The sequence below is a fragment of the Cherax quadricarinatus genome, unplaced genomic scaffold (genome assembly GCF_038502225.1).
Source record: "Cherax quadricarinatus isolate ZL_2023a unplaced genomic scaffold, ASM3850222v1 Contig25, whole genome shotgun sequence".
Lineage (NCBI taxonomy): Eukaryota > Metazoa > Arthropoda > Malacostraca > Decapoda > Parastacidae > Cherax > Cherax quadricarinatus.
Window position 1 is genome coordinate 46845 of NW_027195051.1, and position 17478 is coordinate 64322.

Here is a 17478-nt window from a genome sequence, read left to right on the forward strand (position 1 = left end):
TGTTGTTGTGGTCTTAGTGACCTGATATACGACCTTTGACCTGTTGTTGTGGTCTTAGTGACCTGATATACGACCTTTGACCTGTTGTTGTGGTCTTAGTGACCTGATATACGACCTTTGGCCTGTTGTTGTGGTCTTAGTGACCTGATATACGACCTTTGACCTGTTGTTGTGGTCTTAGTGACCTGATATACGACCTTTGGCCTGTTGTTGTGGTCCTAGCGACCTGATATACAATCTGTGACCTGATGTCTTGTACCTAGTGATACCGAATCTGACATCATGTACTTAAAGCTGCAATAAGCACTTCAGGTGTCCTAAGGTCGCGTACCTAACGACACCTGAACTTTGATGAAACAATGCGTACCTGGTGACAGTGTACCTAATGCCATTACACCTAATATTACGTTCTTATTGACACTGCATATAGTAATTATGTATCTAGTGACACTACACATGGTATTATGTACCTACTGACACTATACATGGTGTTATGTACCTACTGATACTGTACATGGTGTTATGTACCTACTGACACTATACATGGTGTTATGTACCTGTTGACACTATACGTGGTGTTATGTACCTACTGACACTATACATGGTGTTATGTACCTACTGACACTATACATGGTGTTATGTACCTACTGACACTATACATGGTGTTATGTACCTGTTGACACTATACGTGGTGTTATGTACCTACTGATACTGTACATGGTGTTATGTACCTACTGACACTATACATGGTGTTATGTTCCTACTGACACTATACATGGTGTTATGTACCTACTGACACTATACATGGTGTTATGTTCCTACTGGCACTATACATGGTGTTATGTACCTACTGACACTATACATGGCGTTATGTTCCTACTGACACTATACATGGTGTTATGTACCTAGTGACACTATACATGGTGTTATGTACCTACTGACACTATACATGGCGTTATGTACCTATTGACACAATACGTGGTGTTATGTACCTACTGACACTATACATGGTGTTATGTACCTACTGACACTATACATGGTGTTATGTACCTACTGACACTATACATGGTGTTATGTACCTGTTGACACTATACGTGGTGTTATGTACCTACTGACACTATACATGGTGTTATGTACCTACTGACACTATACATGGTGTTATGTACCTACTGACACTATACATGGTGTTATGTACCTACTGACACTATACATGGTGTTATGTACCTACTGACACTATACATGGTGTTATGTACCTACTGACACTATACATGGTGTTATGTACCTGTTGACACTATACGTGGTGTTATGTACCTACTGACACTATACATGGTGTTATGTACCTACTGACACTATACATGGTGTTATGTACCTACTGACGCTATACATGGTGTTATGTACCTACTGACGCTATACATGGTGTTATGTACCTATTGACAGTACACAGTGTGTTGTGTGTACATAGCGAGTGTACAGATGTTCCCTGACCTGTGTCTCCTCTCACAGCAGATGTCCTCTGCCAAGGCTGGGTTTAGAATGGCAAAGCTGCGGCGTGAGGCCTCTGGTGCTGCTGGCGGCTACGAGGATGCACAGAAAAAGGAAGCGGGAGAAGAAAATAGCGTGAGGAAGGTGAACAGCGGCGGTGCTGCCGCCGGATCTAACGCCACGAGCGGCGGCGGGGGCGAGTCCCCCCTGGGGGTGGCGCTGCCTGTGGCACCAGCGGGGGAGATGGTGGTCAGGGGGGCGCCTACAGGCACCGCCAACACCACCACCACCACCACCACCAGCACCGCCGCCGCCAGTATCAACCAGCAGCGCCAGAGACGATGCTGTTTCTTCTGGTGCTGCTGTTGCAGGTGCTCCTGGTAAGTACTACAGTGCTGTTCTGGTGCTGCAAGTGTTCCTGGTGCTGCAAGTGTTCCTGGTGAGTACTACAGTGCTGTTCCTGGTGCTGCAAGTGTTCCTGGTTAGTACTACAGTGCTGTTCCTGATGCTGCAAGTGTTCTTGGTGAGTACTACAGTGCTGTTCCTGGTGCTGCAAGTGTTCCTGGGGCTTCAAGTGTTCCTGATGAGTACTACAGTGCTGTTCCTGGTGCTGCAAGTGTTCCTGGTGAGTACTACAGTGCTGTTCTGGTGCTGTAAGTGTTCCTGGTGAGTACTACAGTGCTGTTCCTGGTGCTGCAAGTGTTCCTGGTGAGTACTACAGCGCTGTTCCTGGTGCTGCAGGTGTTCCTGGTGAGTACTACAGTGCTGTTCTGGTACTGCAAGTGATCCTGGTAAGTACTACAGTGCTGTTCCTGGTGCTGCAGGTGTTCCTGGTGAGTATTTCACTGCTGTTCCAAGTGTTCTTGGTCAGCACCTTACTTCTCAAGACGCTAGGCTCTTGTTCCAAGAAACACGAACCATTTTCCCCTCCAGACTAACCCTGATCCCCTCCCTAAATAATCACAATAGTAACACAACTTAAGTCAAGATAGTTAATGGGGTTTAAATCCTATCTACTCCACTAAGGTCATTAAGAATACTTAAACACCTAAAATTACCCAAAGAATATATATATACGTTGAGAAAAATACATATATCAATATATATACTTAAATTAACTCCTATATATATATATACTGAGAAAATACACATCTGAGAGTATATATACTTATCTAAACCCATGTTAATCCCCAGAATATATACACTGAGAAATACACATCTCAGGTATATATACCTAACACAATAACTACATAAACCCCCCAGAATATATACGTTAAGAAAGCATACATCTCAAAGTATATATTCTGTAAATCTTGTTTTTTTTTTCCTTATTCGCCGGTATTCTCCCGGCCCGGGTCTTTTCCAAGTAGTGGTGACCCGGCCTTGGCTCCCTATCTGAGGAGTGTCTCGAGACCTAAGTCTCCCATGGGAGGAGGTACAACTACCCCCTCATCTTTGGGACCAACTGTCCCCAGGCCTAGCCACATCCCCCGCCCTCACGGGGCTCGTAGGGAGAAGCTAGGCCTCTGGTCTGCCATCTGCCCCGCCTCAAAGGGGCTCGTGGGGATGGCAGTCTTGTGAGCTGCAGGTGGTAGCAAGCTCAGGCCTTTTAGTTTCAAATCTTGGTATTATTTATTATTAAAGATTCGCCGGTATTCTCCCGGCCCGGGCCTTGTCCAAGTGGTGGCCCGGCCGTGACTCCCTCTTTAGGGAGTGTCTGAGACCTAAGTTTCCCATGGGAGGAGGTTACCTGGAGGTTACTCCGGGGATCAACCCCCCCGCGGCCCGGTCCATGACCAGGCACAAGTACCTCCTCATCTTTGGGACCAACTGTCCCCAGGCCTAGCCACAAGCTAGGCCTCTCTGGTCTGCCATCCCCGCCCCAAGGGGGCAAATGGGAATGACAGTTTTATGAGCTAAAGGCCCGGACTCAGGCACCTACCCTACCCTAGAAGGGTTGGGCATGGTGTCGATGAAATCTTGGTAGTTAGTTAGTTAAAGATTCGCCGGTATTCTCCCGGCCCGGGCCTTTTCCAAGTGGTGGCCCGGCCTTGGCTCCCTCTTTAGGGAGTGTCTGAGACCTAAGTCTCCCATGGGAGGAGGCACAAGTACCTCCTCATCTTTGGGACCAACTGTCCCCAGGCCTAGCCACAAGCTAGGCCTCTCTGGTCTGCTATTCACCTTAAGAATATCTTCATTTCTAACTATGATTCAAAGAACTGAATGAAATTATGTAAATTCTTTGCATATTTACGTTAAATATAATAGGTATACCTCAGATATAAAACCGGTATACCAGACGTATACTTCGGATATACCACAGATATACCAGAGGTATACCTCAGATATAAAACCGGTATACCAGACGTATATTTCGGATATACCACAGATATACCAGAGGTATACCTCAGATATAAAACCGGTATACCAGACGTATACTTCGGATATACCACAGATATACCAGAGGTATACCTCAGATATAAAACCGGTATACCAGACATATACTTCGGATATACCAGAGATATACCACTGATATACACCAGGTATACCCTAGGTATACCACAAGTATATCATAAGTATACCACAGATATGCCACTGATATACCACAGATATGCCACTGATATACCACAGATATACCACTGATATACCACAGATATGCCCCTGATATACCACAGATATGCCACTGATATTCCACAGATATGCCATTGATATACCACAGATATGCCACTGATATACCACAGATATGCCACTGATATACCACAGATATGCCACTGATATTCCACAGATATGCCATTGATATACCACAGATATGCCCCTGATATACCACAGATATGCCACTGATATTCCACAGATATGCCACTGATATACCACAGATATACCACTGATATACCACAGATATGCCACTGATATACCACAGATATGCCACTGATATTCCACAGATATGCCACTGATATACCACAGATATCCCACTGATATACCACAGATATACCACTGATATACCACAGATATGCCACTGATATACCACAGATATACCACTGATATACCACAGATATGCCCCCTGGTAAGAGGGGTGACCTTTGACCTCTGAGTAACCGAGTCTATGACCTTTACTGCTGCTATCCCCGTGACCTTCAAGGTGCCTTGATGCTGCTCAGAGGGGCTCTTGATCCCAGGGAGTGAAGTTGCTCTCCTCCTAGGGTTCCACGGGGAAGCTGGCTCTTACAGGTTTAACGCTTCTCCCAATTGAGTCGAAATCAATCTCCCTTCCTCTTTTTCTCACTCACTTTCTCTTACTTTCTCTCACTTTCTCTCACTTTCTCTCGTTCTCTCTCGCTCTCTCTCATCAATACTGAACATCGATATGGACATAATACCCAGGAATATTAATTCCCTGATATTAATCACAAAGTCAGCGTTACAAGGCGAGCCATGGGCGAGTATTATCTATCTCGGGTAGACAGTACCTTAGGTATTATCTACCCGAGGTATTATCTTCCTGAGGTATTATTTACATCAGGTATTATCTACCTGAGATATTATCTACCTCAGGAATTATATTCTACTAACAGGCAGTTAGGAGGCAGTTAGGGCAAGATATAAACAGCTATTGGAGGAAAGATGGGCTTGTGACGGTATTGGCGATGAGGCTGAAGAAGTATTTAGATATAGTTAAGGAGGTTTTCGCTGCATTTTTGGATTTAGAAAAGGATAAGGGATAAGGGAGCAATGTGACAGATGTTGCAAGTGTATGGAATAGGAGGTAGGTTACTGAAAGCTGTGAAGAGTTTTTAGGAGGATAGTGAGGCTCAGGTTAGAGTATGTAGGAGAGAGGGAGATTATTTCCCAGTAAAAGTAGGCCTTAGGCTGTGATGTGTGATGTCACCATGGTTGATCAATATATTTATAGATGGAGTTATAAGAGAAGTGAATGCTGGAGTGTTTGGCAAGAGGCGTGGAGTTAAAAGATAAAGAATCTAACACAAAGTGGGAGTTGTCACAGTTGCTTTTTGCTGATGACACTGTGCTTTTGGGAGATTCTGAAGAGAAGTTGCAGAGGTTGGTGGATGAATTTGGTAGGGTGTGCAAAAGAAGAAAATTGAAAGTGAATACAGGAAAGAGTAAGGTGATGAGGATAATAAAAAGATTAGGTGATGAAAGATTGGATATCAGATTGGAGGGAGAGAGTATGGAGGAGGTGAATGTATTCAGATATTTAGGAGTGGACGTGTCAGCGGATGAGTCTATGAAAGATGAGGTGAATCATAGAATTGATGAGGGGAAAAGGTAAGTAGTGCACTGAGGAGTCTGTGTATGAGAGTATAGTTATACCAACCCTCTTACATGGGTGTGAAGCATGGGGGGGGTGAATGTTGCAACGAGGAGAAGGCTGGAGGCAGTGGAGATGTCATGTCTGAGGGCAATGTGTGGTGTGAATATAATGCAGAGAATCCATAGTTTGGAAATTAGGAGGAGGTGCAGGATTACCAAAACTGTTATCCAGAGGGCTGAGGAAGGGTTGTTGAGATGGTTCGGACATGTAGAGAAGATGGAACAAAACAGAATCACTTTGAGAGTGTATCAGTCTGTAGTGGAGGGAAGGCGGGGTAGGGGTCGGCCTAGGAAAGGTTAGAGGGAGGGGGTAAAGAAGGTTTTATGTGCGAGGGGCTTGGACTTCCTGCAAGCATACATGATCGTATTAAATAGGAGTGACGTGCTGTTGGAGTGTGAGCAAAGTAACATTTATGAAGGGATTCAGGTAAACCGGCAGGCCGGACTTGAGTCCTGGAGATGGGAAGTACAGTGCCTGCACTCTGAAGGAGGGGTGTTAATGTTGCAGTTTAAAAACTGTAGTGTAAAGCATCCTTCTGGCAAGACAGTGATGGAGTGAATGATGGTGAAAGTTTTTCTTTCTTTTCCGGTCACCCTGCCTTGGTGGGAATGGGCCCATGTGCTAAAAAAATAAAATTTAATAATAATAATAATAATAATAATAATAATAATAATAATAATAACAACAATAATGTAATAATAATATAATTGTTGGAAGCATTGTAAAAAACTCTGTCAGGCAGGGATACATGTTGAGGGAGGGATACATGTTGAGGGAGGGATACATGTTGAGGGAGGGATACATGTTGAGGGAGGGATACATGTTGAGGGAGGGATACATGTTGAGGTAGGGATACATGTTGAGGGAGGGATACATGTTGAGGGAGGGATACATGTTGAGGGGGGGATACATGTTGAGGGAGGGATACATGTTGAGGGAGGGATACATGTTGAGGGAGGGATACATGTTGAGGGAGGGATACATGTTGAGGGAGGGATACATGTTGAGTGAGGGATACATGTTGAGGGAGGGATACATGTTGAGGGAGGGATACATGTTGAGGGAGGGATACATGTTGAGGGAGGGATACATGTTGAGGGAGAGATACATGTTGAGGGAGGGGTACATGTTGAGGGAGGGATACATGTTGAGGGAGGGATACATGTTGAGGGAGAGATACATGTTGAGGGAGGGATACATATTGAGGGAGAGATACATGTTGAGGGAGGGATACATGTTGAGGGAGGGATACATGTTGAGGGAGGGATACATGTTGAGGGAGGGATACATGTTGAGTGAGGGATACATGTTGAGGGAGGGATACATGTTGAGTGAGGGATACATGTTGAGGGAGGGATACATGTTGAGTGAGGGATACATGTTGAGGGAGGGATACATGTTGAGGGAGGGATACATGTTGAGGGAGGGATACATGTTGAGAGAGGGATATATGTTGAGGGAGGGATACATGTTGAGGGAGGGATACATGTTGAGGGATTGATACATATTGAGGGAGGGATACATGTTGAGGGAGGGATACATACTGAGTCAGGGATACATGTTGTAGGAGGGATACATGTTGAGGGAGGGATACATGTTGAGGCAGGGATACTTGTTGAGGGAGGGATACATGTTGAGGGAGGGATACATATTGTGGCAGGGATACGTGTTGAGGGAGGGATACATATTGAGTCAGGGATACATGTTGAGGCAGGGATACATGTTGAGGGAGGGATACATGTTGAGGCAGGGATACATGTTGAGGGAGGGATACATGTTGAGGAAGGGATACATGTTGAGGCAGGGATACATATTGAGGGAGGGATACATGTTGAGGGAGGGATACATATTGAGGCAGGGATACATGTTGAGGCAGGGATACATGTTGAGGGAGGGATACATGTTGAGGCAGGGATACATATTGAGGGAGGGATACATGTTGAGGGAGGGATACATATTGAGGCAGGGATACATGTTGAGGCAGGGATACATGTTGAGGGAGGGATACATGTTGAGGGAGGGATACATATTGAGTCAGGGATACATGTTGAGGGAGGGATACATGTTGAGGCAGGGATACATGTTGAGGGAGGGATACATGTTGAGGGAGGGATACATGTTGAGGGAGGGATACATGTTGAGGGAGGGATACATGTTGAGGGAGGGATACATGTTGAGGGAGGGATACATGTTGAGGGAGGGATACATGTTGAGGCAGGGATACATGTTGATGCAGGGATACATATTGAGGCAGGGATACATGTTGAGGCAGGGATGCATGTTGAGGGAGGGATACATGTTGAGGGAGGGATACATGTTGAGGCAGGGATACATGTTGAGGGAGGGATACATGTTGAGGCAGGGATACATATTGAGGGAAGGATACATGTTGAGGGAGGGATACATATTGAGGCAGGGATACAGAGTCAGGGATACATGTTGAGGGAGGGATACATGTTGAGGCAGGGATACAGAGTCAGGGATACATGTTGAGGCAGGGATACAAAGTCAGGGATACATGGTGAGGCAGGGATACATGTTGAGGGAGGGATACATGTTGAGGCAGGGATACAGAGTCAGGGATACATGTTGAGGCAGGGATACAGAGTCAGGGATACATGGTGAGGCAGGGATACATGTTGAGGGAGGGATACATGTTGAGGCAGGGATACATATTGAGGGAGGGTTACATGTTGAGGGAGGGATACATATTGAGGCAGGGATACATGTTTAGGCAGGGATACATGTTGAGGGAGGGATACATGTTGAGGGAGGGATACATATTGAGTCAGGGATACATGTTGAGGCAGGGATACATGTTGAGGCAGGAATACATGTTGAGGCAGGGATACATATTGAGGCAGGGATACATGTTTAGGCAGGGATACATGTTGAGGGAGGGATACATGTTGAGGCAGGGATACATATTGAGGGAGGGATACATGTTGAGGGAGGGATACATATTGAGGCAGGGATACATGTTGAGGCAGGGATACATGTTGAGGGAGGGATACATGTTGAGGCAGGGATACATATTGAGGGAGGGATACATGTTGAGGGAGGGATACATATTGAGGCAGGGATACATGTTGAGGCAGGGATACATGTTGAGGGAGGGATACATGTTGAGGGAGGGATACATATTGAGTCAGGGATACATGTTGAGGGAGGGATACATGTTGAGGCAGGGATACATGTTGAGGGAGGGATACATGTTGAGGGAGGGATACATGTTGAGGGAGGGATACATGTTGAGGGAGGGATACATGTTGAGGGAGGGATACATGTTGAGGGAGGGATACATGTTGAGGGAGGGATACATGTTGAGGCAGGGATACATGTTGATGCAGGGATACATATTGAGGCAGGGATACATGTTGAGGCAGGGATGCATGTTGAGGCAGGGATACATGTTGAGGGAGGGATACATGTTGAGGCAGGGATACATGTTGAGGGAGGGATACATGTTGAGGGAGGGATACATATTGAGGCAGGGATACAGAGTCAGGGATACATGTTGAGGGAGGGATACATGTTGAGGCAGGGATACAGAGTCAGGGATACATGTTGAGGCAGGGATACAGAGTCAGGGATACATGGTGAGGCAGGGATACATGTTGAGGGAGGGATACATGTTGAGGCAGGGATACAGAGTCAGGGATACATGTTGAGGCAGGGATACAGAGTCAGGGATACATGGTGAGGCAGGGATACATGTTGAGGGAGGGATACATGTTGAGGCAGGGATACATATTGAGGGAGGGATACATGTTGAGGGAGGGATACATATTGAGGCAGGGATACATGTTTAGGCAGGGATACATGTTGAGGGAGGGATACATGTTGAGGGAGGGATACATATTGAGTCAGGGATACATGTTGAGGCAGAGATACATGTTGAGGCAGGGATACATGTTGAGGCAGGGATACATATTGAGGCAGGGATACATGTTGAGGCAGGGATACATGTTGAGGGAGGGATACATGTTGAGGGAGGGATACATGTTGAGGGAGGGATGCATGTTGAGGCAGGGATACATGTTGAGGGAGGGATACATGTTGAGGCAGGGATACATATTGAGGCAGGGATACATGTTGAGGCAGGGATACATGTTGAGGGAGGGATACATGTTGAGGGAGGGATACATGTTGAGGCAGGGATACATGTTGAGGGAGGGATACATGTTGAGGCAGGGATACATATTGAGGCAGGGATACATATTGAGGCAGGGATACATGTTGAGGCAGGGATACATGTTGAGGGAAGGATACATGTTGAGGCAGGGATACGTATTGAGGGAAGGATACATGTTGAGGGAGGGATACATATTGAGGCAGGGATACAGAGTCAGGGATACATGTTGAGGGAGGGATACATGTTGAGGCAGGGATACAGAGTCAGGGATACATGTTGAGGCAGGGATACAGAGTCAGGGATACATGGTGAGGCAGGGATACATGTTGAGGGAGGGATACATGTTGAGGGAGGGATACATGTTGAGGGAGGGATATTGAGGCAGGGATACAGAGTCAGGGATACATGTTGAGGGAGGGATACTGAGTCAGGGATATATGTTGAGGGAGGGATACATGTTGAGGCAGGGATACAGAGTCAGGGGTACATGTTGAGGCAGGGATACAGAGTCAGGGATACATGTTGAGGCAGGGATACAGAGTCAGGGATACATATTGAGGGAGGGATACATATTGAGGCATGGATACAGAGTCAGGGATACATGTTGAGGCAGGGATACATGTTGAGGGAGGGATACATGTTTAAGGGAGGGATACATGTTGAGGGAGGGATACATGTTGAGGGAGGGATACATATTGAGGGAGGGATACATGTTGAGGGAGGGATACATGTTGAGGGAGGGATACATATTGAGGGAGGGATACATGTTGAGGGAGGGATACATGTTGAGGGAGGGATACATATTGAGGCAGGGATACATGTTGAGGCATGGATACAGAGTCAGGGATATATGTTGAGGCAGGGATACATGTTGAGGGAGGGATACATGTTTAAGGGAGGGATACATGTTGAGGGAGGGATACATGTTGAGGGAGGGATACATATTGAGGGAGGGATACATGTTGAGGGAGGGATACATGTTGAGGGAGGGATACATGTTGAGGGAGGGATACATATTGAGTCAGGGATACATGTTGAGGCAGGGATACATATTGAGGCAGGGATACATGTTTAGGCAGGGATACATGTTGAGGGAGGGATACATGTTGAGGCAGGGATACATATTGAGGGAGGGATACATGTTGAGGGAGGGATACATATTGAGGCAGGGATACATGTTGAGGCAGGGATACATGTTGAGGGAGGGATACATGTTGAGGCAGGGATACATATTGAGGGAGGGATACATGTTGAGGGAGGGATACATATTGAGGCAGGGATACATGTTGAGGCAGGGATACATGTTGAGGGAGGGATACATGTTGAGGGAGGGATACATATTGAGTCAGGGATACATGTTGAGGGAGGGATACATGTTGAGGCAGGGATACATGTTGAGGGAGGGATACATGTTGAGGGAGGGATACATGTTGAGGGAGGGATACATGTTGAGGGAGGGATACATGTTGAGGGAGGGATACATGTTGAGGGAGGGATACATGTTGAGGCAGGGATACATGTTGATGCAGGGATACATATTGAGGCAGGGATACATGTTGAGGCAGGGATGCATGTTGAGGCAGGGATACATGTTGAGGGAGGGATACATGTTGAGGCAGGGATACATGTTGAGGGAGGGATACATGTTGAGGCAGGGATACATATTGAGGGAAGGATACATGTTGAGGGAGGGATACATATTGAGGCAGGGATACAGAGTCAGGGATACATGTTGAGGGAGGGATACATGTTGAGGCAGGGATACAGAGTCAGGGATACATGTTGAGGCAGGGATACAGAGTCAGGGATACATGGTGAGGCAGGGATACATGTTGAGGGAGGGATACATGTTGAGGCAGGGATACAGAGTCAGGGATACATGTTGAGGCAGGGATACAGAGTCAGGGATACATGGTGAGGCAGGGATACATGTTGAGGGAGGGATACATGTTGAGGCAGGGATACATATTGAGGGAGGGATACATGTTGAGGGAGGGATACATATTGAGGCAGGGATACATGTTTAGGCAGGGATACATGTTGAGGGAGGGATACATGTTGAGGGAGGGATACATATTGAGTCAGGGATACATGTTGAGGCAGAGATACATGTTGAGGCAGGGATACATGTTGAGGCAGGGATACATATTGAGGCAGGGATACATGTTGAGGCAGGGATACATGTTGAGGGAGGGATACATGTTGAGGGAGGGATACATGTTGGGGGAGGGATGCATGTTGAGGCAGGGATACATGTTGAGGGAGGGATACATGTTGAGGCAGGGATACATATTGAGGCAGGGATACATGTTGAGGCAGGGATACATGTTGAGGGAGGGATACATGTTGAGGGAGGGATACATGTTGAGGCAGGGATACATGTTGAGGGAGGGATACATGTTGAGGCAGGGATACATATTGAGGCAGGGATACATGTTGAGGCAGGGATACATGTTGAGGGAAGGATACATGTTGAGGCAGGGATACGTATTGAGGGAAGGATACATGTTGAGGGAGGGATACATATTGAGGCAGGGATACAGAGTCAGGGATACATGTTGAGGGAGGGATACATGTTGAGGCAGGGATACAGAGTCAGGGATACATGTTGAGGCAGGGATACAGAGTCAGGGATACATGGTGAGGCAGGGATACATGTTGAGGGAGGGATACATGTTGAGGGAGGGATACATGTTGAGGGAGGGATATTGAGGCAGGGATACAGAGTCAGGGATACATGTTGAGGGAGGGATACTGAGTCAGGGATATATGTTGAGGGAGGGATACATGTTGAGGCAGGGATACAGAGTCAGGGGTACATGTTGAGGCAGGGATACAGAGTCAGGGATACATGTTGAGGCAGGGATACAGAGTCAGGGATACATATTGAGGGAGGGATACATATTGAGGCATGGATACAGAGTCAGGGATACATGTTGAGGCAGGGATACATGTTGAGGGAGGGATACATGTTTAAGGGAGGGATACATGTTGAGGGAGGGATACATGTTGAGGGAGGGATACATATTGAGGGAGGGATACATGTTGAGGGAGGGATACATGTTGAGGGAGGGATACATATTGAGGGAGGGATACATGTTGAGGGAGGGATACATGTTGAGGGAGGGATACATATTGAGGCAGGGATACATGTTGAGGGAGGGATACATATTGAGGCACGGATATAGAGTCAGGGATACATGTTGAGGAAGGGATACATATTAAGGCGGGGATACATACTGAAGGATACATATTGAGGGATACAAGCGGCACTGTTGTAGCTGGTGTCATTCAGTGCCAGATCCAGGTATACTCCCTGGGTGCCAGCCACTGTTTGTTCAGCATTATCACTGCTCCAGAGGGAGGGGAGGGGAGGGGAGGAGGAAGAGGGGAGAGGGAGTTATTCTCTCTCTCTCTCTCTCTCTCTCTCTCTCTCTCTCTCTCTCTCTCTCTCTCTCTCTCTCTCTCTCTCTCTCTCTCTCTCTCTCTCTCTCTTACTTCCTAGATTTTCAGTGGTAATGGAAGACAGGTGAGTCGGGGTGGGCTGGGGTGGGCTGGGGTTGGCTGCGGTGGGCTGGGGTGGGTTGGGGTGGGGTTGGCTGTGGTGGACTGTGATGGGCTGGGGTGGGCTGGGGTGGACAGTGAGGTTGGCAGTGGGGGTGACAGTGAGGTTGGCAGTGGGGTGGACAGTGAGGTTGGCAGTGGGGTGGACAGTGAGGTGGGCTAGGGTGGACAGTGAGGTTGGCAGTGGGGTGGACAGTGAGGTGGGCAGTGGGGTGGACAGTGAGGTGGGCAGTGGGGTGGACAGTGAGGTGGGCAGTGGGGTGGACAGTGAGGTGGGCATTGGGGTGGACAGTGAGGTGGGCAGTGTGGTGGACAGTGAGGTGGGCTGGGGTGGACAGTGAGGTTGGCAGTGGGGTGGACAGTGAGGTGGGCTGGGGTGGACAGTGAGGTTGGCAGTGGGGTGGACAGTGAGGTGGGCAGTGGGGTGGACAGTGAGGTGGGCAGTGGGGTGGACAGTGAGGTGGGCAGTGGGGTGGACAGTGAGGTGGGCATTGGGGTGGACAGTGAGGTGGGCAGTGTGGTGGACAGTGAGGTGGGCAGTGGGGTGGACAGTGAGGTGGGCATTGGGGTGGACAGTGAGGTGGCCATTGGGGTGGACAGTGAGGTGGGCAGTGGGGTGGGCAGTGAGGTGGGCAGTGGGGTGGACAGTGAGGTGGGCAGTGGGGTGGACAGTGAGGTGGGCAGTGGGGTGGACAGTGAGGTGGGCATTGGGGTGGACAGTGAGGTGGGCTGGGGTGGACAGTGAGGTTGGCAGTGGGGTGGACAGTGAGGTGGGCAGTGGGGTGGACAGTGAGGTGGGCAGTGGGGTGGACAGTGAGGTGGGCAGTGGGGTGGACAGTGAGGTGGGCATTGGGGTGGACAGTGAGGTGGGCAGTGTGGTGAACAGTGAGGTGGGCAGTGGGGTGGACAGTGAGGTGGGCATTGGGGTGGACAGTGAGGTGGGCATTGGGGTGGACAGTGAGGTGGGCAGTGGGGTGGGCAGTGAGGTGGACAGTGGGGTGGACAGTGAGGTGGGCAGTGGGGTGGACAGTGAGGTGGGCAGTGGGGTGGACAGTGAGGTGGGCATTGGGGTGGACAGTGAGGTGGGCAGTGGGGTGGACAGTGAGGTGGTCATTGGGGTGGACAGTGACGTGGGCAGTGGGGTGGGTTAGTGCTGCCAGGAAGATGGGATAACTAGACCCTTCAAAACAGTGGATGGATAACTAGAACCTTCAGAACAGTGGATGGATAACTAGAACCTTCAAAACAGTGGATGGATAACTAGAACCTTCAGAACAGTGGATGGATAACTAGAACCTTCTAAACAGTGGATGGATAACTAGAACCTTCAAAACAGTAGATGGATAACTAGAACCTTCAAAACACAAGCTGGATAACTAGAATCTTCGCAACACAAGCTGGATAACCAGAACCTTCAAAACATAGGCTGGATAACTAGAACCTTCTAAACATAGGCTGGATAACTATGACCTGTACTCTCTGGATCACAGGCGAGAAAAATACAACATAATGTACACCTGGAAAATCCTATAGGGACTGGTGCAAAATCTGCACACAGAAATCACTGCCTAGAGTCACTGTAGACAGTGATATATACACAGAGATACACTTCTCCTGATGTATATATATATATATATATATATATATATATATATATATATATATATATATATATATATATATATATATATATATATATATATATATACATACACAGTGTGTGTACTCTGAATATATACACTTCCTCGTGTATATAAACACTTCTTGAGAGTAGCTGGTAGTGTCATGTAGTGCCTGGCAGTGCCAGACAGTGATAGTGTTAGAGACTGCAGTGACAGTGCTAGACAGTGCTGACAGTGCCAGACATTGCTGATAGTGGCAGACAGTGATAGACAGTGTCAGAGTGCCAAACAACGATATAGTACCAGGCACCACTAGATAGTGCCAGACAGTACCAAACAATGCTAGACAGTGCCAGGCAGCGCTAGACAGTGCTAGACAGTGCCCAATAGTGCTAAAGTGTGCGAGACAGTGCTAGACAGTGCCAGACCGTGCTAGACAGGGCCAAAGTGATAAACAGTGCCAAACAATGTTAGGCAGTGCAAGACAGTGCAAGACAGTGCAAGACAGTGCCAAACAGTGCTATGCAGTGCCACACAGTGCTAGACAATGCCAAACATTGCTAGACAGTGCCAAGCAGTACAAAACAGTGCCAAGCAGTATTATACAATGCTAAACAGTGCAAAACAGTGCAAGACAGTGCCAAACAGTGCCACTAGCACCTTGAAGGGTGGCACCCCTGGGTCAGCCATCTTGTTTATCGATTACATAAGAATGAGGGGGAGAGGGAGGGAGAGCTCAGTGCTGTGTTGACGCTGGTGGGGGACACACATCATGGAGTGGCTCTGGAGATTTGATATGTGGTTAGTACCAGTGCACAGGCAAGGTGCACCCCGCTCCCTCCCTCTTTAAAGGGTGTTCAAGGGCTTTTAATCCAAGGGATTAGAGCCGATCTAAGGGCTCAAAATTCGTAGTCTAAAGGGGAGGTCAATAATAGAGCTGTCGGTTGTGTTTTTCGGACGGCTTTCTTTCAGGGTCGGTAACTGCTCACCAAGCGAGCCCTTTCTCTGCTCCCAAGATTTTTCTTTATAACTCGAGAACACCTCATCCGATCGGCTTCAAACTTCCCATGCTTTTGAATCGTAAATAGACGAAGATTCATGGAGCATTTAGTATGTCCATGTGCTCTCTGTCCAGTTTTATACAGCGAATTGCAGATTTTGGTTCCTGTGTGATAACTAGTGAATGCTTCATCAGATAGGCTTCAAACCTTCAGTGTTGGTGTGGTCTCCTCAAAGACAACATCATACTGATTTTAGGCTTTGTAAGACTTAATTTGCTTGTTTTATTACATTAATAATTTTCCCATGAATTAGTTAGAGAATGAGTCTTCAGCTAAGCTTCAAACCTTAAATGCTGACTAATATATATATATATATATATATATATATATATATATATATATATATATATATATATATATATATATATATATATATATATATATATATATATATATATATATATATATATATATATATATATATATATATATATATATATATATATATATATATATATATATATATATGTGTGTGTGTGTGTGTGTGTGTGTGTGTGTGTGTGTGTGTGTGTGTGTGTGTGTGTGTGTGTATCACTCTTCATTCACCCTCCTTCACTCTCCCTTACGATCCCTCCTCCGTCCCTCACCTCTCCCTCACCTTCCCTTACCCTCTCTCACCCCTCCCTCACCTCTCCCTTACCCTACCACACCTTTCCTCACCCACCTCTCCATCCTCCATTACCCCTCCATCACCCCTCCCTTACCCTTTCTCAACCTCCCTCACCCCTCCCTCACATTCCGTTACCCGTCCTTCACCCTCTCTTAATCTCCCTTACCATCCCTCGCTCTCCCTCACCCTCCTTCACCCCCTCACCCTCTCTCACCCTCCCTCACCCCTTCCTCACCCTCCCCTACCTCACCCTCTCTCACCCTCTCCTCACTCTCCCTCATCCCTCCCTCACCCTTCTTCACACTACTCTCACCCTCCGTCACCCTCCTTCACCCTCCCTCACCCTTCATCACCCTGCCCTCACCTTCCGTCACCCTCCTTCACCCTCCCTCACTCTCCCTCACCCTCCCTCACTCTCCCTCACCCTCCCTCACTCTCCCTCACCCTAGCAATTAAAAACTAAATCTGACACTTAACTTACCACCTGTTGAGAAAAGTCACACAGGTGGTTCTGGAGTTACACAGGTGGTTCTGGAGTCACACAGGTGGTTCTGGAGTCACACAAGTGGTTCTGGAGTTACACAGGTGGTTCTGGAGTCACACAGGTGGTTCTGGAGTCACACAAGTGGTTCTGGAGTCACACAGGTGGTTCTGGAGTCACACAAGTGGTTCTG

General features: G+C 47.4%; 1 protein-coding gene across 1 annotated transcript in view; it reads left to right on the forward strand.

Annotated features, from left to right (window-relative positions):
* Positions 1-1456: 1456 nt before the first annotated feature.
* Dhit (Double hit) overlaps positions 1457-17478 on the forward strand; it is a 110483-nt gene continuing 94461 nt past the window's right edge. Inside the window, exon 1 of the mRNA XM_070079823.1 lies at positions 1457-1862. Coding sequence (XP_069935924.1) covers positions 1474-1862 — 389 coding nt within the window. The 5' untranslated portion in view covers positions 1457-1473. The remainder of the gene's footprint in view (positions 1863-17478) is intronic.